This window comes from Chelonoidis abingdonii, chromosome 21 (genome assembly GCF_003597395.2).
Source record: "Chelonoidis abingdonii isolate Lonesome George chromosome 21, CheloAbing_2.0, whole genome shotgun sequence".
In the NCBI taxonomy this organism is placed as follows: domain Eukaryota; kingdom Metazoa; phylum Chordata; order Testudines; family Testudinidae; genus Chelonoidis; species Chelonoidis abingdonii.
This window is the reverse complement of record NC_133789.1, coordinates 5,540,626-5,561,854: the sequence shown is the minus strand read 5'-3', so window position 1 is coordinate 5,561,854 and position 21,229 is coordinate 5,540,626. Positions and strand designations below refer to the sequence as shown.

Genomic DNA, 21,229 nt, shown 5'->3' with positions numbered 1-21,229 from the left:
GCCATTCTCCTTGGATTTACACGCAGGTCTCAGATTTAGTCCACAGAGGTGAAATGACTGGCCAAGTCACCTCAGGAAGTCAGGGGCAGAGAACCCCGGAGTCCTGACTCCCCCTTTGCCATTCTAACCACTGCCCTGCCTTGCCTCTTGTATGCATCATAACCTGAGCCGTAGCCTCCAGGAGCTGTAGAGTGAGCAAACAGAACGGCTGACCTATAAAATGGCTCAACAGAAACGTTATTTTTATGCAACACACAGTTAACCTACTGAATCAGCTGCCGCAGGATAGATGGCTGGGTAGATAGGCGGGATGTTAATGAGTCAAACGGTGGAGCATGCTTCAAAAGAGCATCGGACGTCCAGACAGATAAGAATCATATCTGCAGGGAAACCAGCTAGGATAAAAATAAGCAGATCCACCAGTCTTCAATTACAGGTGTTTTCCAGACGGGGGTCAGGAAGATGCTTCTCTCTCTGGGATAGCGTAGCACAGCTGGGACTGCACCGTCAGAGCACTGGCCAGCAGAGAAGATCAGCCTGGATAGACCACTAATCAGAACTGCAGCAGCAGTTCCTATGTCACCGGGTCTGTGAACAGAAGGGGCAGCTGGCTTGGGAGTCAGGTCTGGGATTCCTTCCTGGGTCCACCACCGACTCACTGTGTGGTCTTGGGCGAATCGCTTCTCTCTCCGTGTCTTAGTTTTCCCATCTGTAAAATGGGGATACGGGATCTTGGCCCACCTCTGGAGAGTGCTTAGAGATCTACGGCTGGATATTGCTAAACATTAATATTGTTAAAATTATAGCTAGTGCCAAGCAGCTAAGAATGAACGAGAGCTCAGCTCTGGGGTCTGAAATCCTGCCAGGTGGGGCCGCTTATCTTGGAAGCAAACTAACCAGGCCTCATGCCCGCCAGAGCTGATCCAAGAGCTGGTTCCATCCACCTGCAGGGGAGGAAGCGGTGATATTCATGGCAGCTTTGGACTCACTTTCACTCCTTCCCTGGAGCTGCCCGGACGGATCGTTTGTACAAAAAGCAGAAGCCGAGCTTTGGGTGAAGAGGAACAGGTCGGTTCAGCAGAGTTTAAAGACCACGTTCTGCCGTCAGCTAAAGCCAGGCAACCCCACTGCAGACAAGGGAAGTATGGGGCAGCAGGGGCAGCTGAGGGCAGCATATGGCCCTTCAGAAAGATACAATTTCTGCTTGCAGGAGCATCCTGTGTTAGCCTGTTCCTAACCCATAATGCAGCAGATTGCAACGGGGCCCTGCTGCCTCTGGGGCCATGACAGTAGGATTTTTAGGGGGTTGATTCCCTTAATTCCACACTCCTCCTCTCTGGCCATTACTCTGATGTCATCCCCGCTGAGATGGACCCACGCAGCAGACGAGCAAGGTGGGAAACAGGAGAGTGATGAGGCTCAAGCCTTGGGCCTGGTGTGGGCGGGTGCCAAGACGGGGGTAGGCTGCAGAGGAAAGCGAAGATGGAGGAAGGACCGAGGCCGAGATGCACAGAAAGAGGAACCGGTCTGGCAACCAGTTTAGCCAGAGTCTAGTTTCGACTAATCCTTCAGAAGGAAAGAATAGTGAAAATATAATATCCTGCTAGGCAAATGGCACCAGCCGCTTTAATCCTTTGCTGCCCAAGCATCAGGGTGTCAGGCCACCTAGAGACCCTCCCCGTGGGAGCCCTACTCTGGAGAAGCCCCTGCCCCTTCCTTTCCCCATGCCCCAGGTGAGAGCAACCTGAGCTGCCTGTAGGAAGCCAGTGGCAGCAGCTGCCCAGATCGGGTTTCCCCTGTTATGAATATTCAGAGCTTCCCCTGGCCCAGCCTCTGCTACTGTTTACTTAAGCAGGAGTGGCTGGATCTCGGATTAACCTTGACACAGAGCGAAAGGGAGCAACAGGTATAACAGCAGCACCCCTGCACCTGCCTCCGCATGCACCTGAGATGTGACAGCCGCTGCTCCCACCCTCTCCCGGTGCAGCTCAGCCTGCCAGCCCCTCAGCTGGCAATAGTGCCCTGGAGCTATCCCGGCCCTCAGTCCCTTGCTCCTGCTACTGAGCGCTCCCCTGGGGAGCAGAACGCACCCAGCAAGGGGCTGAATCAAAGCAGGTACGTTGGCCTGGGTGTTTTGGGGGATGGGGGGGGCAGGAGAGGGAAACCTGAGCCCAGACGTCGTGCCTCCGCGCCTCCACGAGCAGGACTGCCAAGGACAGGCCAACCTGGTGCAGGATCGGGTCTGAAGCCAACTTCAGGAGGTGGGAAGTTTGGCAGCTCTTTGTAACCAGCCAGGCTTGACCGTGATCCAGGGGCGATCTGGGCGGCTTGTGGGGTCAGGAATGGGAACCGGAGCCTTTCCCCTCAAGCAGGGCCTGTTACCTCCAGCCCAGGCTGGCAGTGACCGAAAGCTGCTCCTGTGTGATTGGGGATCCATGGGAATGGGGGGCAGGGGGCGTATAAGGGTCATTCATTTGGATCTCATGGTGCCATCTCAGCAGGGAGGCCCAGGAGTCAATGGGCCAGGGAGACTCAAGTCCTCTGAGCCCTGGAGATGGAGGCACATGCCGAGAGGGTGTTTTGGGGGGATGGGTACCTTGCCTTTCCCCTGGCTAGCCCAGATCGGTGGCTATCAAGGGCCATCAACCCTGCACCTTTCATGGGATGCTTTTTTGGTCACGGTTCAGCCTTCCCAGGTGGAACAGACAGCTGGTGCCTAACAACCCACTAGCTCAATTCAGCCCTGACTAGAACTGCTGAAGCATCTCTGGGGCCTCTCTGGGACAGAACTAATGGCGGCAGCGCCAATGGAGGGGGGATATAGCGTTTGTTGCATGCCAAATCAGCTTTTAGCTTAACCCTTGGCATGCTGGTAGCCAAACGAATGTTAAGGGGTGCTGGGAGAGGGGTGTAGAGATACTGGCCATTTGCAGCCTCTGCAGGGTTATACCAGCCCCCCTCCCCTCGCCGAGGCTGCCCCTGTCACATGCAAACGCTGGCTACAGATGGCAAGGGGCTCCCCCACCCCCAGTGGGTCACTGACATGTGAAAGTGACTGCATGCAGGATGTCCCGCGGCAACTCCTTCCATAGGAATCTCCTGCATGGGGCAGGGCTGTATAGGTTTTTGGGTGGCCAGTAGGAATTTAGGAGGGTTGTTCAGCAGGTAGGTAACAGCAGGAGAGGAGTCACCTCACAGGGCTCCAGGAAGCGCTGCACGGAGAAGGGGCTCTCGTGCCCTCTGCAGAGGAAATGGGCCACTCAGGGCACTGAGATAGTGAATACGGCGGGAGGGGTAATCGAGGGGATCCAGAGGGCAGAGATCTCAGACACTGGAAACCTTCCCCACCAGGCATGAGGGACTGGCACCTCCCACTCCCCATATACCCCTGCCTGGGCTCTGCTATTCTGTCTGAGCTATAAATGTTTAACTTGCTGAAATATCTGATGAACCTGGCCCAAGGTTACTGCTACTTCTCACGGGATGTGCCCTCGCCACCCCCCACCCCAGAAGCCTGCCTGTGCTGAAACCATCCCCCCCGCCCCAGCTGATGTAACACTGACCTCCCAGCTTGCAGGAACTCCACCACTCGGTCACGGGGCTGGAGAGGGGAAATGCACCCCCTAAGGCTAACAGCACCTGTGGGGTGCTCAGGCCTGTCTCAGGCATGCTGTGCTCAGGGCTCAGGAGGCAAGAGGACAGCTGAGCCGGGAAGCCCAGGGAATTCCTAGCCAACTGGGCTGGCCACATCCTCTGGCAGCCTCACTGTGTCCTCTCCCCTCCCTCAGTACAGGAGGTCACTGCATGTGACTGTGGGTTCCATTTCCCCAGAGAGACCCACTGGATTTCAGGGCCAGGATGACTTTGACTGGGCTTTCGCTGCTGGGCTCATTTTTCACATGGGAATTTTCCCTGCACGTTTATGCTGCTTGTGCGTGCAGGCGCGCGTGTGTGTGTGTGTGTACGTGTCCTTCTGTGACTGTGCCAGCCACTGTTTGCACGTACCCAGGGATCTCGGTGTATGTGTGGCTCTGTTTGCAGGTGGATGTACAGCCATGCGATGGATGCATGCACTGGATTCTCAACAGGTGCATATATGTCCGCACAAGAGCGTCTGTGTGGACATGTGCTGTATGGGTGCTCAGACAGACAAACAAATGCACTGTGGGTGGTAAGGGCTCAGCACACAGTGAGAGGGTGCACAGCAGCTCTGAACGGGATGTTCTCGAGGCAGCAACTCACCTAGAGCGGGATGGCAACAGAGCACTCTCCCTTGCCCTCTCGCTTGCAGCTGAGGGTGTGAATGGGTGCAAGCCGCAAAGGAGCCTAGGAGGAAGCGATCAGGCTCTGTGCTGGAAAGGGACCATGCTATGGTGGGGGAGTGTCCTTGAACTTATCCCGGGGTTCCATCCTCATCCTGATGCAGGGGACCCAAATCTGACATTTATCCTCAGTATCCCCCCGCCCCCACCTCGCCCTTCTCCCAGCCCTCCGCTCCCAAACAGTGACATAACCCCACCAGCTGTCTGGCGTTAACTTCGGAATCAGAGGTGCCCCCGCAGAGCCAGGCACCTGAAGGGCAAAACACCCCGTCTAACACCCTGTCCATCATTCACACGACTTCCAACAGTAGGATTAACCCTTTGGGGACTAGGCCCAAGTTTCTATCGGTTACATAAAGACAAATCCAGGTGAGCTGTGCCAAAGCCAACAGAATGGCTGTGGCCCTCCAGTGGGGTGACTCTGACCCACAGCCCCTAAAACCAAGCTGCCTCCAGCGGCGGGTGCTGTTCTGCAGGGCAGTGGCGAACGGACTCAGTGATCAAACAGGCCTTTTCCACAGCTAACGACCCCAGTGCCGCACCCCTTCCTTGGCAGTCAGGCTGCTACAGACTGATCAGGGGAGACTGGTACTCCATGGAGTGGGCCTGTTTTTCTTACCCTTCCCTGGCTGAGAGATGGACAGACCGACCCAGGGGAGGCCGCCCAGCTGTGCCCATGTGAGGTTTTTTTGACTCACTCCAGTATATTGCTGAATGTCTTCAAGAGCTCTGCTGTATCTCTAGGTCAGGCAGTGCTGATGCGCCTGTGTACAGGACATCCCATGAGGGACTGACCTCCCCACCACCACCACCACCTCCCTTCCCCCTCCCGGCTGCCACCCTGGCTACAGAGCAATTGAATGTTTCTGTACAAACAGCTGGAGGGAGCGATCAAAGGGTGAGATACGCCTTCAGCAAACACCCAGATGGGATCACGCCGGAGGCTGTTGCCATCCAGGAAAGAGGCAGGGTGGAAACCAAGGACTTGAAACTGTAGGGACTAGTGCGGTGGTTCTCAAACTATTGTACGGGTGACCTCTTTCACATACCAAGCCTCTGAGTGCGACCCACCCCCTTATGAATGAAAAACACTTTTTTTATATATTTAACACAATTATAAATGCTGGAGGCAAAGCAGGGTTGGGGTGGAGGTTGACAGCTCGCGACCCTCTATGTAATGACCTCGTGACCCCGAGGGGTCCCAACCCCCAGTTTGAGAACCCCTGGCCTTGTGGCTTAGAGCAGGAGCAGGGGGAGGGATAGCTCAGTGGTAGTGCATTAGCTTGCTAAACCCAGGGTTGTGAGTTCAGCCCTTGAGGGGGCCACTCAGGGATCTGAGGCAAAACCAGTACTTGGCCCTGCTAGTGAAGGCAGGGGACTGGACTTGATGCCCTTTCAAGGTCTCTTCCAGCTCTGTGAGCTAGGTATATCACCACGTATACTGAATGGACCTGATTGAGGCATCAGGAACACTGGATTCTATCTCTGGTTCTACCCTTGGGGCAAGTCACTTTGCTGTGACTCAATTTCCCCACCTGTAAAATGGGGATGAACAGGAAATGGCTCAGCTTTACTCCAGCCAAATTTCCAAAGGCCTCAGGCAAGTTTTGCTTCAGGATTAGGTCTTTCATATGGACAAGATGCCTATGGGCCCCACAGATGGCCCCATTCAATAGAGCCAAGTATCAGAGGGGTATCCGTGTTAGTCTGTATCCACAAAACCAACGAGGAGTCCAGATCTGAAGAAGTGGGTTTTTTACCCACAAAAGCTTATGCCCAAATAAATCTGCTAGTCTTTAAGGTGCTGCCAGACTCCTCATTGTTCCAGTTCAACAGAATTATTCAACTGGATTTTCTGATCATCGGGAGCACGCTTAGGCAGGGTAAGACAGGATAAGAGCTGGGCTGTGGCCCCACAGCATTTTCTGTCAAATTAAGCCAGGATGCAACAACGGGGAGTAGCAAAGAATCGCCCAGGGGGCAGAGGGGGAGGAAAATAGCAATGAGAACATGGACTGACGTGGGCAAAGATAAATGGGTTTGAGGTGGCTCTTAAGACACATTAGTGGCTACAGGTCCCAAGCAAGATCAGGGCTCCATTTTGCCAGGCATTGTGCAAACACATCGCAAGAGAGTCCCTGCTCTGATATTTAAGTAGACCAGACAAGCAATAGAGAGGAACCAGAGGCACAGACAGGGGTAGAATCATAGAATATCAGGTTGGGAAGCAACCTCAGGAGGTCATCTAGTCCAGCTCCCTGCTCAGGCAGTGACATGGCCCAATGTCCCACCACAGATCAGTGGCTCAGCTGGGAGTAGGAACCCTCCCCAGGCCTCCCGCCTCCAAAGCTAGCGCTCTAGCATCTTGCACATGAATAGCTCCCGCTGCGGGCGCCAAAGGCTCGCTGTGCCAGGCTGCGTCGTCACGGTGCAGTGAGTCAAGGCTGCAAACACAGCGCCACAAAGCGACAGCTGCGGGGGCCACTGCTCCTTTGACTTTGGGCTCATCAGGGGCCTTGCTTAGACTTAACTGAGTTTTGAGCCGTGAGTTTCCCTCACAGCAACCACTGCAGCAGCTTCTTCAGAAACAACCACACGGGAGATGCCACATGCCAAACCCAGGTTCTGTTCCTGCTCTTCCTCTGTTGTTGGCAGCCTTGGTCATTGGGGTGGAGGGAAAGGAATGGCCCTCTCCCTGGGGGGCAAGGGGCCCTGAAGGGAATCCCAACCAGCACGGGGATGGTCACGCTGACCCACGCCCATGAAAAGGGATGGGCAAAAGTGGAGACAAATCAGGTGGGGCAGAATGGGGGTGGATAATGGAATGTATTGACTTGTGTGGGCAAGCAATGCTGCCCTCTGATGATCAGCCCACAGGGTAGAAAAGGGACCTGTCCTTACTCTGCCATCTGAAGGAGCTCTCCCTTAGCACAGTTGTGGTTTTGGAGCTGAAGATCCAGGGTTCCCATCTCCGTTCCAAGGGAGGGCGTGGTGTAAAACTGATCCGATTGTCCAGGCAAACAGCAAACCTTAGGAAAAGGGTCTGCTAACCTATCTGCCTTCTCTCTAGAGACAAGCTCCTCTGCCACTAGCGAGGAGAAACCACCATGGCAGAGACCAACAGCTGGTGGAAGCTCACCTTCCTGCGGAAGAAGAAATCCACCCCCAAGGTCCTGTATGAAAGCCCAGACATCTATGCCAACGAGAACCACCAGGAGGCCACGTGGACAGAGGCAGGGAGCAACGGTGGCGCTGAGAGTGAATTCAACACTCGGCTGGAGAAGATCGTGGATAAGAACACAAAAGGCAAACACGTCAAAGTCTCCCACTCCGGGCGCTTCAAGGAGAAGAAGAAAGTGAGAGCCACGCTGGCTGAAAACCCCAACCTCTTCGCCGATGGCGAGCGGGAGGAGAAGTGAGGCAGGGGACAGCGGGCATTGGAGGGAAAGCGCTGCAGGGTGGGACCGACGCCCTGAAGTCATCGCGCATGGACCCGTCCCGATGCAGAGCCAGCCTAGATGTCAGTTCTGTTCTCTCCGCAAATGAAGTAACAAGGGGGCAGGGGCCACCCCGCTGTAGATTTCAAAGACTTTCGGTCCTGACGTGCACTCACGAAGGAGAAAGGACTCGATAGTTTTTATTTAAATACAAATCATCCTATTTAAAATAAATGCCACTGGGGGGATCATCACAAGCTGGAGGTGTCTAAGCCTTGGAGGTGGGGAGGAGTCAAACACAGAGCAGCTCAGAGGCCTCTTGCAAACACCCTCGGCTCAGCAATGCCCAAGGGCCCATGGGTAAAGGCAGCGCTCAACGCAGGGGTCATGGGATGGGAGGAGCCAGTTCATTCTCATCCACCCTGTTGTTCTACCACTGCATCTAGAAGATGCCTGAGAAGGGGTAGGAACTTCATCTGGCTCGGCCCTGGGGGATTGCCCAGCAACTCGCCTCTGCTCTGTCTGCACCCACCAACACAGGAAAGGTAAACATAAGCTTGGCTGAGAGACAGGGTTGCACCTTTTAATACCACAGAGATTATTCCCTGGCTTGGGAAAGGGAACTACTTGGCCACAGGCAGTCACCAGCTGAACTGCACCACTAAAGGCTACAGGAACTGTGATCTTCATGTCCTGGAGAGCAGCACTCAGCCAGTTGAGCTAAAGGAGAACCACCCTTAGCTGTAGCAACAGCCTCTCTTGGCCTCCAGTTATTACAGAGCAACACTTGACTAGATCTGATCTTCCAGCCAGCGGGAGGGTGCTGGGGTAAGAGAACTAAAGATTCCACTGATAAGAGAAACTGTTGCCAGTCGGGTGGGGGGCCTGGGGGCTTTGAAATGGGGTTACGGACTGGAGAGCTTATTTTCTTTGACTCACTGCTGGGCACTGGTTGATGCAGAAACCAGCTGGAGTCTGCTAGAGACGCTCTAAGAGGAGAGAACAGACGGTCTACTAGTGATTAGCACGGGAGCATTGGGAATGAGAAAGCCTGGACTATGCCTCAGTTTCCTGCTATGAGCAAGAAAAGCCAGCTTCTGAGTCAGCTTTCTGACCATAATGGCACTTTTAAGTTTCCTTCTGCAAAGGACACGTACATGCTCCCAGTAACTTAAATTCAAGGTTATTTGTTAACTGCATTCATCTGCCTCTTGAGTGACTACCAGTCACACATACCTGGCAGCCCAGATGGACTTTAGCAGCAGAGATTCTAATAACTCACTCATCAAGCCATTTTGCACTCATAAAATGCGCGTGTTTTGCTGAACTTTGTGCACAGGAGCAGCTGCTGAATTCATGTTGTTTCTGGCGGAAGCGCCTGTTGCAATGATGCAGAGCTCTCTCCCCCTTCCCCCCCACCCCCAGTTACAAAAGAAAAAGTTTGCTGGTCTTTTTAATTTCCAAGAGCCATTGTGCTGCTACTACTTTAGAGGCCTTGATCTTCCTGGCTGGTGCCTTCTTCATGTTCAGAGTCACTAATTCATGGGGTGGGCAGTTAAAAGGTGAACTGTTCCCCATGCTGGTGAGACTGAGGTTTGGCCACTGCACACAAAGTGAAGGCCAGCTGCAGTGGCTTGGGGGTAGGGGGGTAAACACCTTGCACCCTTAAGAGACAAAACACACTTGTAGCTCATAGTTAGGGCTCATACCCAGAGCTGGACATTGATTTGTTTTTTGAAGACCCATCTTTTGTAAGTGTTTGTAGATGTTCTTTGTTAATAAACAAACCTGAAAACAAAGGGAGCTCAGTGGTTGATCTGTGAAAACACCCCAGGGCTTGGATCAGATTGAAAACTGTTCTGCTCGGAAAGATCGAGGGACTCTCACCCTCCACCACTGGACAAGGCGGCAGATGATACTGGATCTAAATTAAGGGAGATGGTGTCTCCCTGCACCTAGCTGTGGGTGATGAGTCTTCAGGACCTAACTGGTGCCCCTGTTGAGGCTATGGAACGCTACTTTCAGACTCTAGCTCTTGAGGCTGTAGAGGTGAAGCGTGCATGTAGACGTATTGGGGGGGAAGTGCTCTAGAAGGAGGGTGCATTCGTGCAGAGCTCTCCGGTTCCAGTACCGCTTCAGAGGGATGCATTCAGACACACCATTCCAGTGAAAGCCACACATCCAGCCCTAGCACTCCCTCCCATGTTACCAGTGCCCAGCATGGACTTCCCCCCACCACATCTCCTGATGCTAGGAGTCCAACCTGCTGCCCCAGCAGACAGGAGGGCGAGGTGAATCAGGCTGGGCCCCTCCTTGCCTGAGCATTGTTATCAACACAAATAGGGACGCTCAAAAAGATTTTCTGTTTATTAGCAGGGAGTGGCTGAGCCTGAAGCTGAAAGGAAAGGAACTAGTGACCTTCCAGTTATTATAAAGGCCATATTATCCCACCAGCTTTGATTCAGACACCCCCCTCCAATAATAAGCCACTCCACAAACACACAACCCCTAGATAACCCAGAGATATTGTGTTCCCCAGCAGCCTCCACCCTTATAGTTTGTTACCAAAATAAACAGGGGAAGAATTCTGCAGACACACAAGGTGTTCTTTGTCCCAGACAAGTGATCAGTGAGAACCACAGCTCCTTGAACAGGTGGGTGGAGAGGAAGAAGGATGTAACTATTGGCTAAGACCTATGGGAATGGAGAAGGAAAGGCAGTAGGCAGCTGGAGATCTGTTTACACGGCAGCCCATACTGCAGCATCTGGGCATTTGCAACCCTATTTTAAAGAAAAATTCAAGCTGCAAGTGGCAGCTTGCTGCCCATCAGCGGTAGCTGTGAATGCTGGGAATTTACTCACCTTTGTAATTGGTCACTGTGAGTAGAAAATCCTGGTCTATTTCCTCCATCGTCAGATTCACTGCAGCTACCCTAGCTGTCCTCAGCCTTACAGACCAGCTTACACTCAGCTGCATACAAGGTACAGCGGCTCTAAACCGACAATGGAAAAGCTGCAAGGGAGGGGGAAAAATATTCTCATCACTTAATCTTCTATTAAACAGGATTACATTGCTCATGTTAGTTAGAGCACTCGGTAAAGCCTGGGATAGGAAATAATTCAGCAGGAAGCAGCTGAGCTGTCAGCTTAACATGTTTGTACAGAACCTATCGCAACAGAGCCCCAGTCCACGACTGGGGTTACTAAGCACCACTGCCATGCGAATATGGGAAGCGGCAGAGCAAAGCTGTAAGCAGAGACAGGCAGCAGCTGTCTGCTGCCGCTCCTTTAAGATAGGTTCTGTATTTTGGGGGAGTTCCCTTGCTCGAGTTCATTCATCGATGTGCTACACTCTGATCTGTCAGAGCAGAACCTCCTGCTCTTTCCTGCGTCTCTGTCCACAGTTCTGATCTCCCCAGCCAACCAGACAATGTCTCATCCCAGTGGCCTGACTCCTGGCACTGGAGTAGGAAACATTTTCATCTCTTTTAAAAGACACTGCTTTGAAATGTTCTCGTTTTAAAATAACCCGCTCAGGGGTAGGCATCTGGCCGCCATCTTTAATGTACCTGTCGTCACAAGCCCTGGGGAGGCAGGGCAGGGCTGTTCTCCTTTTACAGCTGGGGAATCAGGGCACAAGGGCCTAAGACCCAGATCCTCAGAGGTGCGTCAGCAGCTAATTCCCAGCGATTTCAGTGGGAGTTAGGTGCCTAAATAACTGAGGATCTGGGCCCAAGTGACTTTCCCCAAGGTCACCCAGGCAGTCTGTAGCAGTGCAAGGAACTGAATGCAAATGCCGTACTGCCCAGGATAGCGGTCTAACCACTGGGTCATTGTAGCGGGGTGCTTCCCCCGCTCCTGCTCTGAAGAGCTTAAAGCAGCCCTGGAGAGGGCTGCAGCTCTAAAAGCTGGGCTGATTGGGGAGGTGGCCGCAGTTGGGCCATACCCCAATCAGGGCACAGCTGGCCTGTATTAAAAGGCTGGGAGCCAGGCATGTTCTCTGTATTCAGAGAGAGAAGGGCCTGGCTGTAGGGAGGTATCTGGAGTGGAGCAGGACTGGAGAAAGGCCAAGGGAGCCGGGGAGCTTCGGCCTAGGAAAGTCCCAGGCTGCAGGCCTGGTAAGGCCTGTTAGATACTGGGTTGCAGGTGCAAACCAGAGGCAGCAGGTCCAAACCCCTTTGCCTGTGATGAGTGGCTTATACTGCAGTCTGCCCCAGTGAACAGGGGCTAGATGGAGACTGGTCAGTAGCCAAGACTGAGGCGAAGTAGAGATAATGGGTAGGGGTTCCCCTGGGAGGGGGAGACCCAGAACTGTGGGGGTACTGTCAGGGGGCAGCACCCAATTAAAGGGACACTGGGGTCCTGGGAGGGACACAGTGGCCCAGTGGTAGCAGATCACCAGCTGGCAGAGGGTGCTCCAGAGAGCTGGTGAGCTAATTCCTAAGGACAACCAGCAGGAGGCGCCGCAGGGGTGAGTCCACTTGCTTACAGTCATCCTTCCTCTTTCAGAAACGGACATAAGCAGATTCCATTTCCGACCGGGCAATGGAAAAGGCTGGCCAGAGTCTTGCTTAGTATTTAAAACCCAAACATCAGTGACCTAACCTTTTCCCTCTCCAAAGCAGCTTCACAGACACTCTCTGACTCTCTCACCCCTCCTCTCCCCGAGCCCTTGCAAAGCAGGCAAGCGCTGTTGGAATTTTATAGATGGCTGAACTTCCACCCGCAGAGCTGGGACCACTCCAAGGGCACAGAGTGAGTCAGTGGCAGAGCTGTGAATAGCACACAAGGATCCTGCCTCCTAGTCACCTGTTCTAGCAGCTTCTGGGCCCCACTCCAAAGGGCCAGAGGAAAACAAACCTGCACCTTAGCAAAGGAGTCTGACTATCTCCAACCCATGTCTGCCTGTGGTCCAGTGGTTAGAGCAGGGAACTGTGAGTCAGGAGCTCTGGATTCTAATCCTGGCTCTGACACAAGAGTGGTGATTACAGTGGGGGGTGGAGGTCAAGATTCTATGGTTCTATACCCAGCTCTACCACAGATGTGCAAGTCTTTTCACCTCTTGGCAAAATGGAGCTCACCCATACGTGAAATGCTGTGAGATCCCCTTGGAAAGGGGGCTATGGAAGGTTCAAAGTACTTACAACCTCAAGCCATGTCAGGCAAAAGTTGCCATGGCAACCACTGCAACAGCCCGTAGCAACAGACACTTTTTATCTCCCTATCATTTGCTAGTTTCATTGTGAAACAGTCTAGGAGGCATGGAGGCAGCTCACAGCTATTTGGCCTGTACTGGAAACCAGAGCTGTGTTGGATACAACCTCTGCCCTTGGGACTCCCACAGCCCAGTGTGGTGAGACCTGCTTCCTACCGTCCCCAGTGGCAAGCCCTTCTCCCTGGGCACACAGCTAGCCCACAGGCTCTGCAATGCTCCTCTGTTTAATTAGCAGAGGGCGTGGAGAGTGACTCACTCCCAAGCTATTGTTGCTGGATGACTTTCCACCCCCGTTCACACACAGCTGGGATCTCCCCTCCTGCAGAGATCCGGTTTGGGGTCACATTTCTCTGCTGCTCAGAGCCAACCTGTGACCCATCCCAAGCACTTCCCATTGCTGCAGCGAGACATCCTCAGAATGTACTTTAGGCTGACAATCCTGCTCGCCCATCTGCATCAGCATTTAGGGGTCCCCCTTCTCCTCAGCTTTCCCTCATCTGCACTACTCCCCTCAGGCATTCAAAGATCAGCTGCAGCTTCAAACCTTCATTTGAATATGAACCATTAAGCATATGCAAATATCTGCTGAGAGTGAAACCTGCTTGCAGTACATCTGGTTCCCTGAGCCTCCCAGCAAAACCCTGGGCCAGGCCTGCCACTCCATTACAACCCACTGCACCCCTAAGGGAATCCTAGGCAGATGAGCCTCCCCCGCTGCAAGACAAGCAAGTTCAGGACAGCAGCATATGCTGGATTGGAAATACTGCCCATCTGTCAGTGGAGCAGGAAGCATGCACTAGAAGCGGGGGTATTTGCACACACAGAATGTAAGCGGGAAAGGGAAGCAGCAGGGACAGTTACCCTGTGACTGGTCTGGATGTAGCTATTTTAGCTTACAGGGAGAGAGCTTTTGAAGAGGAGCTGTATTTCCATGAGAGCCACACAACTTTTGCAGCTCTCCCCCATGTCTGCAGATGGGTGACCCTAAGCACCTGCTCCAGTGAGAGAATACGTAATAAATCCATCTCTTCGGTTAAAGGTACCCATCCCCTATAGTTCATGGGGGATTGGCTCAGCCAGGCTGCCATGCCTGCAGTTGAAAGAGCAACACCCTGATTAGCTCTGCAGCCAGAGGAAGACTGATGGAGGCACTCACAGCAGGACAGCTGTTGCACCTGTTTTTCCCCCTGCCCACTATCCCTCCCTTCCATACACCATGAAAAAGGGCCACAGGATGCTGCTGCTTACCCCCCGCTGCTCCCAGCACAAGGGGGCAATTGCTATATCAGAGCAGACCTGCTTCTGACAGCAGCCAGGCAAGAAACCCAGACAATTAATTGAAAGACCTCGCGCAGGGGAATGGAAGTTCTGTACTTCACTTGCAGCTCATTGCCATGCAGGAGACAAAGGAACTGCCCCCTTCTGAGCCTTCCTAAAACAATGCCCACAGGGGGAGGGTCTCATTGCTCACAAGTGTTTATAGTGGATAAAAGCAGGACTGGGAGACAGGAGGGCGCTTCCCAACTGCAGTCTCTGGATTTTACCTTTGCTCTTCCGCAGTGATGAGGTGGCAAAGCAGGGACAGGGACAGGCAGGCCTGGGGCTAAGGGAGGTCACTCCCCCTGCTGCATGGGAATCCTGCCATCACAAGTGAAACAGCCGACAGCCCCTGACCCCGATTGGCTGGGGAGGAAGCAAATGACTAAGGGTACAAACTCGCGAAAGGAGCCGGGAGGGGGCAGAGGTTATCAGGCTGCAGTTTCACTGGGACACAACCCAAGAAAGTGAGAGCAAACCCAGGGAGAAAACACATTCCGGCCCAATTTCTGCTCGGAGGCCGGGAGACCAGCTCCCCCTGCTGGGGGGTACAGGCCCCTGGCACTGCCTGCTTGCCAGTGGGAGCGACTGAAAAACAAACGCAGCTCCCCCTTCTGGAGGGACAGACGAATACAAACCAGTCCCTCCCCTGCTTACGCATGTTTTTTATCCCTTTAAAAACTGCAACATACAAGTTAATAGTAAACCAAATCCCCTTCCAGCTCCACTTGTCAGCTTGGACTTTATTTGTGAGTTTATATATTTAGGGAGACTTTATACACCAGCACTGATAAAAGCAGCTCCAAGCCCAGAGGCACAGCCCTCAGGCTGGAGTCTGGCAGGAGAACATCCTTATACACAGATTATACAGATCACATAGACATTACGAACAACATGACTGCTCCATCCGTCTCCAGAATCGGTTACGTTATTGCACTCAAAGCAGCAATGGACAAAATTAAACACCCGATTACAGTTAACGAGCACACAACATGTCTGCTCCCCACGTCACGTTGGGGCTTGAGGACTGGCAGGTTAAAACATGGAGGGCCCTCAGGCAGGAAGCACTGACAGAGAGGCTGTCCAGAAGAGCCAGCCTGCCTGTGGTTTTCTTTCAGCCACCCCCCTGGTAGACGGCCCAGATAATCAACAAGAGGTCTGGAGAATCACTAGCCAATGGCCTCTCTGTGAAATGAGTTTGGCAGGTCTCAGCCCAATTCCCTGTGAAGCAGCATCCACCTGACACAGTTGGCACTAACTGCCCCCACAGACACATGCTTCATCGGCAGACTCAGCAGAGGTGCCAAGGATCAGATGAGCTATGGAGACTGAACTGACGCCAGGCCCAGAGTTGCCCCTTTACGTCAGGGCAGACACACCTTGGCAGGGGAAGCTCCCACTGGGATAGATGGAGGGCTTCAGTCTCCAGGGCTGCCAATCTGGCACCTCTGAGCACCCTCAAATATTGCCTGGTTTTGTAAAAGTTAAGATAGTTGCCCTGTGAAGTGCAGGAGCAAGGGGGCCATACCTCATCCTCCATCGCTTCTGGGTAAGGGGGTGAGGGGCAAAAAGGTATTGAAAATATCCCAGGTCCCTGTGTGAAATGATCTCGCTCTTGGCCTTCAAGGGGCAAGCCTCTCATACACCCAGTTCCCCTCTCCCTTGTGTGTCATGAGTCCCGTGGGGGCAGTGGCGTCCCGGAGGTGCCGGAAGACGATGCGGTCATGTAAGCGGTTGGTTTGGCCCTGCCAGAACTCCACAACATCTGGTTTCAGAATGTATCCCCCCCTGAGGGAAAAACAGATGCTGTTAGAGGCACCCATGCAGAGCAGCAGCCTTCATACAAAGCCAAGCGGGACCAGGAACTTCCCTACAATGAAGCAGATGGAGCTAAGCTTTTACACAGCACATATCACGACGGCCTGTGGGGACCTAAAAAAGACATGAAGTGTCTGCACACAACCACGTCAAGCCCAATGATGCTCGCCGCTTTGGGATGCACTCCACATCTTCTTGCGGGGAACGGCTCAGAAGCAGGCCAATCTCAACCGTAACTGATTCCCAAAGCTTCCTTTAAGTAAATTCAGACTTTGTCAGGAGCTGGTACTCAGCTGCATGAAAGCTTTAGATTCAAGCCCTGCCCCTGACCTTCAATCTAAATCTAACATTGATGTTGCAGGGCAGCACTTGGCAGAGGGAGAAGCAGCAGCAACATTACAGACAGGTACCACCCTTTGGAAAGATTAAACCTAAGTGCTGTCTGTCTATCTCTACCAGCCGAGAATCCGAGATCTTCTGGCAGTTTTAAGGAAACCAACATCTCCCCAGTTTCTAATAGCCACAGCTGAGGCACTCGGAGGTGTAGTGGACACCAAGGGAGAGAGTGGAAGACCATGCCTAACTTATACAAAAGCAGATTTTACCCACTGAGCACCACTCACCAGTACGCAGGCTTTGGCACGGTGCCCTCCCGGTACAGCTCTTCCAGCTCTGTGTTCTTCTTCCTTAAATACTGCCAGGGAAAGGGAGACAGTCTGAAGGCCTGGGCTTCCTGCCGTGGAGCACACATGCAAAAAGCAGGCAAAGCATGGCCTGGGGCCCTCACTGCCCCCAGTAGGAGATAAGATGCACTGGGATATACAGCGAGGGAACAAGAGTCCCTGGGGAAAGCTCTGAGGCACCCAATGGGCTGGAATCCAGCACAATGCACCCCACCTTCAAGTCCCACTGTGCCTCACCTCCCTGTCAGGAATCACTGTGCTCTGGTGACTCACGACGGCCCCGATCTGGCTGCTTCGGGGCCGGGAGTGGAAGTAGTGCTCCGATTCCTCCTCTGGAAGTCTCTCCACAGAGCCCTCGATACGCACCTGCAACAGCCACAGTGAGATGGGACCTGGCCCCAGGAAGGTGGGCACACTTCCACTAGGGGCCAGAAGGAGACCAAGTTTATTTTGCCAACAAGATTAGGATCCAGGGTGGGGCATCAGGCTATCCTCCCTAGGCAGATTCACCAAATGTCAAGTGCTCACTCTGTCCCCTGCTGTTATAACAGATGATCACCAACCCCGGCATGAGATGGCGATGAGGCCGTTTGAATCACCACCACATCCTGCAGGATAGAAAGAGCTCTAACTCCTCTCCAGAGCTAGCTCCCCAAAAGACAGTCACCTCAGGCAGAGTCAATTGGGAAGAAGGTCTAGAGAACCCGCCGAGATCCATTTAGAACTCAATTGGTTTCAGTGCCTCTCCCTGTTGTCCATTATTAAAGACTCAGGTTTCCTTCTCCCATAAGAAACCTGCCGCTCCTTTCCTTTTTTCTCTGGCCCATTGCAGAGAAAGTCTCTGACTCTGGTAATTATATTTTGCTGACCTAAATCACCCTGCAGTTTCAAATCAATAGACTCACTTCTTGGCATTATTCTTCAATTCCCCTTCTAAGAACTATTGTGAAATTTTGCTGAGGGCTGTTAAACGGCTACCACCTTCCATCCCAGAGGCAATTGCTTTCAGTGGTGTGAGCGCGTTCTCTGTAAGCGCAGTTCATAACCTAGAAGCTAGTCCAGCATGGTTCTGGCATGGTAAGAATACCTCAAGCTGTCAAAGTCACAGTCCCCAAGGAGCTGAGTAAGTTACAGATTCCAGTCACCAGTCCCATCTGGTGTGAAGCAGTTTTTGATCTTTTAAGAAGCCTCCTCAGCCCAAGATGAGCAAACAGAGGGTCCCTGCTCAGTGCTGTGGTCTGCACTTTGAGAGTGAGGGAGACCGGTGTGGCTCTGAAGCAGACTGCATCTGCCATCTCCTCTAGCACTTTGCCAAACAGGCCTCACCAGGGCATCCTAGCGAAGGAATGTAACTATGATACTGCATGCAGGGTGCTGAGCCTATCCCCATTGCTGCTTCCTCCCCTTCATCGAGATCAGAAGGCATAACTCACCTGGCGATTAAGGGGCTCCCAGTAAAAGACGATTGAGGCAAAAGGATTGGAGTCCTGCAGAGTGGGGAGGCGGGGGGAATAAAAAGCACAAAACAAAGGACTTTCATCAACTGCATAATGTTTCACATCCTAAAAGCTAGAGAAATTACCCACCTCTCCTAGCTCAGACTCTGCCCAGGGGTTTGGGACCTGGAGGAATTTAAGAGCACAAGACAGACTAAGCCAACACAGCCCATGGGGAGGTGCCAACATCCTGTGCATCACCTCGATCAAATCAGGATGGGGAATGGAGGGGGCACAAGGAGACATCTCCCTCCCACTCTCTGATCCCCACACCTGGGATCAACATACACCTCAGGGACCAAAGTGTCTGTGGGCTGCTCTTCTATACCAAAGGAGAGAGGCAGCTGCTGTGCACTTGAATTGATGTAAGCCTGGTGCAGACCCTGAGCACCTGCCAAGTCAGCGTACCGCCCCTCATCTGAGCAAAGTTCGGTTGCCCATACAGACATGGAAAATACAGGCCAGCGGGTAGTTTACCTGCTTGCTGGTCAACATCCTATGTCTCCCGAGATCCTCCCTCCAGGCGTCATGCCCACCCCTATCAGAGGAGCCAGTGCGGGACCAAAACCATCCCTCAGTGACATGCCCCACACAAATCCATGAACGACGTGGTCTGTAACCCACAAGGCAGCTCTCACCAGCTCCTTTCCTTTCCGGCTCTCGTGGTTAGTGAAGAATCGAAAGCCATCCTGGCTAAACCCCTTCAGGAGCACCATGCGGGCAGAGGGCCTCCCATCCCTGAGCCAGGGAACAAATGCACCAGTCAACACAGAAGTGTAACCACATACCTACATTCCAGAGACTGCCCTCCTGCCCAGACAAAGGTGAAGGGAATCGACCCTCTTCTTTCTGGTCATAAATTGAGCATTGCTGAGATCAGGAAGGACGATTCACCACCCTCTCTCACCCTATACCTCATTATAGGAGGATGCACATTACAGGTTTCTGTGCCTTCCTCTACAGCATTTGAGACTGGACCTCGCAGGAGCCAGCATAATGGGCTGGCTGGGTCCCCTGTCTGATGTAACAGGGCAAATGTCCAGTCCCGTTCCAACACATAGCTGTGCCTCTGGATCTGCTCCTTACTAGCCATACAAACATGCCAGACGCTGTCTGGTCCCCTACTTGCCAGGTTACCCAGCTCAGAATATGGAAGTTGGCAGGGGACTTCACCACAGGAAAGTAGCAAAGGAAGCCGCCCAAAGACGCAGACAGGAGAGATTCTGGGCCAGCAACTCCCTTGCAATGCCCACCTGGTACAGGTGGCCAGGCACATAGCATTGGCTTCGCCGATTGAGGGGCACCGCATGGCCTCTTCAAACCACATGGCAAACTGCTTAATTGGGTCAAAGGAGGCGAGATGTTTCTCCTCAAATGCCTGCACAGGACAGAAATGGGGAGAGGAGCAGAAGAATTGAAGTGTTACACCCCCCACCCATCAACTGTCAGGATCCTTCGCTTCCCCACACATCATCTCAAATCCTGCTAACCCTGTAGCTGCAGGAACCAGCCCACGTGACTTTAGCGTCACAACTCCTGGCCCGCTGAATGGTCTCTGATTATCTCTGATTGCTTAAAGTCATGCAATGAGCCAATGACAGTCAAAACAGAACCTAAAGTCCTGACCCTGCCCATCTCCCTGTTCTAGCCACTGGAGAACACTCCCTGGTTTTTTATTTCATTCACTGCTTGTTGATTTTTTTTAGGTCTGCTGAGCTCTGCAAAGCTGCTGTCTTGTCCCATGCTGAGTAATGGAAAGGCTGGTCTTGAAGCTTAAATCATGGGCCTGGGAGTCAGGAGACCTGGATTTTAGTCCAAGCTCTGCATGACCTTACCCTCTTGTTGCCTCTCTGTTCCTCAGTTTCCCCTGTAAATTAAGATGAGGGACCTAAATACTAATAGGTGGTTATGAGGATTAATCCACTTGTTTTAACATGCTCAGAGGCTTAGGGTTTGTCTACATGGGAAAGTTTTACCCGGTAAACTGATCAGGGCTTTGGAGCTGTGCTCCAGCTCCGCTCTAACTCCAGGAAAAAAACCTGCAGCTCCACTGCTCGAGAGCTGCTCCGTGGTCCAGCTCTGCTCTGAAGCCCTGATACTGATATAATTATACTGGTGTAGCTTCAAACGTGGACCTATTTATTCTGGAATAAATGGGGGGATTTTTTGGTTTAACTTCAACCCTTCCCAATGGGCATAAGCTAACTTGTCAAAAGGCCCTCTCATACCAGAATAAGAGTGTCCACATCGGGGTTATACCAGTACAGCTACAATCTAAATTCATACTTTATCTTATACTGCTATAACTCTCTCATGCAGCCAAGTCCTTAGACTGAAGAGTGGGCTATTAAAGCCAGGCACAGCCTTGTGGGTAACATATGAACAGCCAGACTGGGTCATATCAATGGTCCATCTAGGCCAGTGTCCTGTCTTCCAACACTGGCCAATGCCACGTGCTCCAGAGGGAATGAACAGAACAGATAATTCTCAAGTGATCCATCCCATCATACAATCCCAGCTTCTGGCAAACAGAGGTCAGGGACAATCAGAGCATGGGGCTGCGTCCCTAACCATCTTGGCTAATAGCCATTGATGGACTTGTGCTCCAGGAACTCATGTCATTCTTTGAGCTCCGCTGTACTGCTGGTCTCTGCGCTGTCCCCTGATGGACGAGTGTCGCGGGTTGGCTGTGAGCAAGGAACCCACCCTGGCCCCCTAGAGATGAACAGGGTCCTAACAGAGCTTTTCTGTGATCCCCACCATGACCCCCCCCACCCAGCCTTTGGATAAGAGCAGGGCAGGATCTGGGGGAGTGTCTAGGGGAGGGGGCACCATGCCTCAAGGGGCCACAGAGTAAAGACCGACTCACCTGCCAGGTCGGGCACCTGTGGGGGAGGGGTGATGTCCACCCTACCTTTGGGGGGGAGGAGGGGTAGAGATT

At 52.8% G+C, this 21,229-nt stretch overlaps 3 protein-coding genes across 4 annotated transcripts in view; 1 reads left to right on the top strand and 2 right to left on the bottom strand.

Annotated features, from left to right (window-relative positions):
- The window catches only part of CDK5RAP3 (CDK5 regulatory subunit associated protein 3), a 70,039-nt gene that overhangs the window by 19,687 nt on the left and 29,123 nt on the right, over positions 1–21,229 (bottom strand). Inside the window, exon 1 of one of the 2 annotated variants that reach the window (XM_075059792.1) lies at positions 10,622–10,725. The exons of the other annotated variant lie outside the window; for it this stretch is intronic. The gene's annotated coding sequence lies outside the window, so the exon portion shown is untranslated. Of the gene's footprint in view, positions 1–10,621; positions 10,726–21,229 lie in introns of those variants that run through there. 2 annotated transcript variants of the gene reach the window in all.
- PRR15L (proline rich 15 like) lies at positions 718–9,859 on the top strand. Its single transcript, XM_032791418.2, has 2 exons — positions 718–2,115; positions 7,393–9,859. Exon 2 carries the CDS (start codon positions 7,430–7,432, stop codon positions 7,739–7,741), a length of 312 nt encoding a protein of 103 aa, XP_032647309.1. The 5' UTR covers positions 718–2,115; positions 7,393–7,429; the 3' UTR covers positions 7,742–9,859.
- PNPO (pyridoxamine 5'-phosphate oxidase) lies at positions 15,015–19,696 on the bottom strand. Its single transcript, XM_032791417.2, has 6 exons — positions 19,542–19,696; positions 18,927–19,026; positions 18,226–18,279; positions 17,030–17,158; positions 16,733–16,803; positions 15,015–16,079 (listed from the first exon to the last, which is right to left on the bottom strand). The coding sequence occupies exons 1-6, from the start codon at positions 19,613–19,615 to the stop codon at positions 15,914–15,916; spliced, it is 594 nt and encodes a 197-aa protein (XP_032647308.1). The 5' UTR covers positions 19,616–19,696; the 3' UTR covers positions 15,015–15,913.

Coding starts and splice junctions, on each gene's coding strand:
- PRR15L (XM_032791418.2), top strand. CDS start 7,430: ATGGCAGAGACCAACAGCTGGTGGAAGCTCACCTTCCTGCGGAAGAAG.
- PNPO (XM_032791417.2), bottom strand. CDS start 19,615: ATGTGGTTTGAAGAGGCCATGCGGTGCCCCTCAATCGGCGAAGCCAAT. Junction 19,027..19,541: donor TGCCTGGCCACCTGTACCAG/GTGGGCATTGCA, acceptor TCCCTGGCTCAG/GGATGGGAGGCCCTCTGCCC. Junction 16,804..17,029: donor CAGTGATTCCTGACAGGGAG/GTGAGGCACAGT, acceptor TTTCCCTGGCAG/TATTTAAGGAAGAAGAACAC.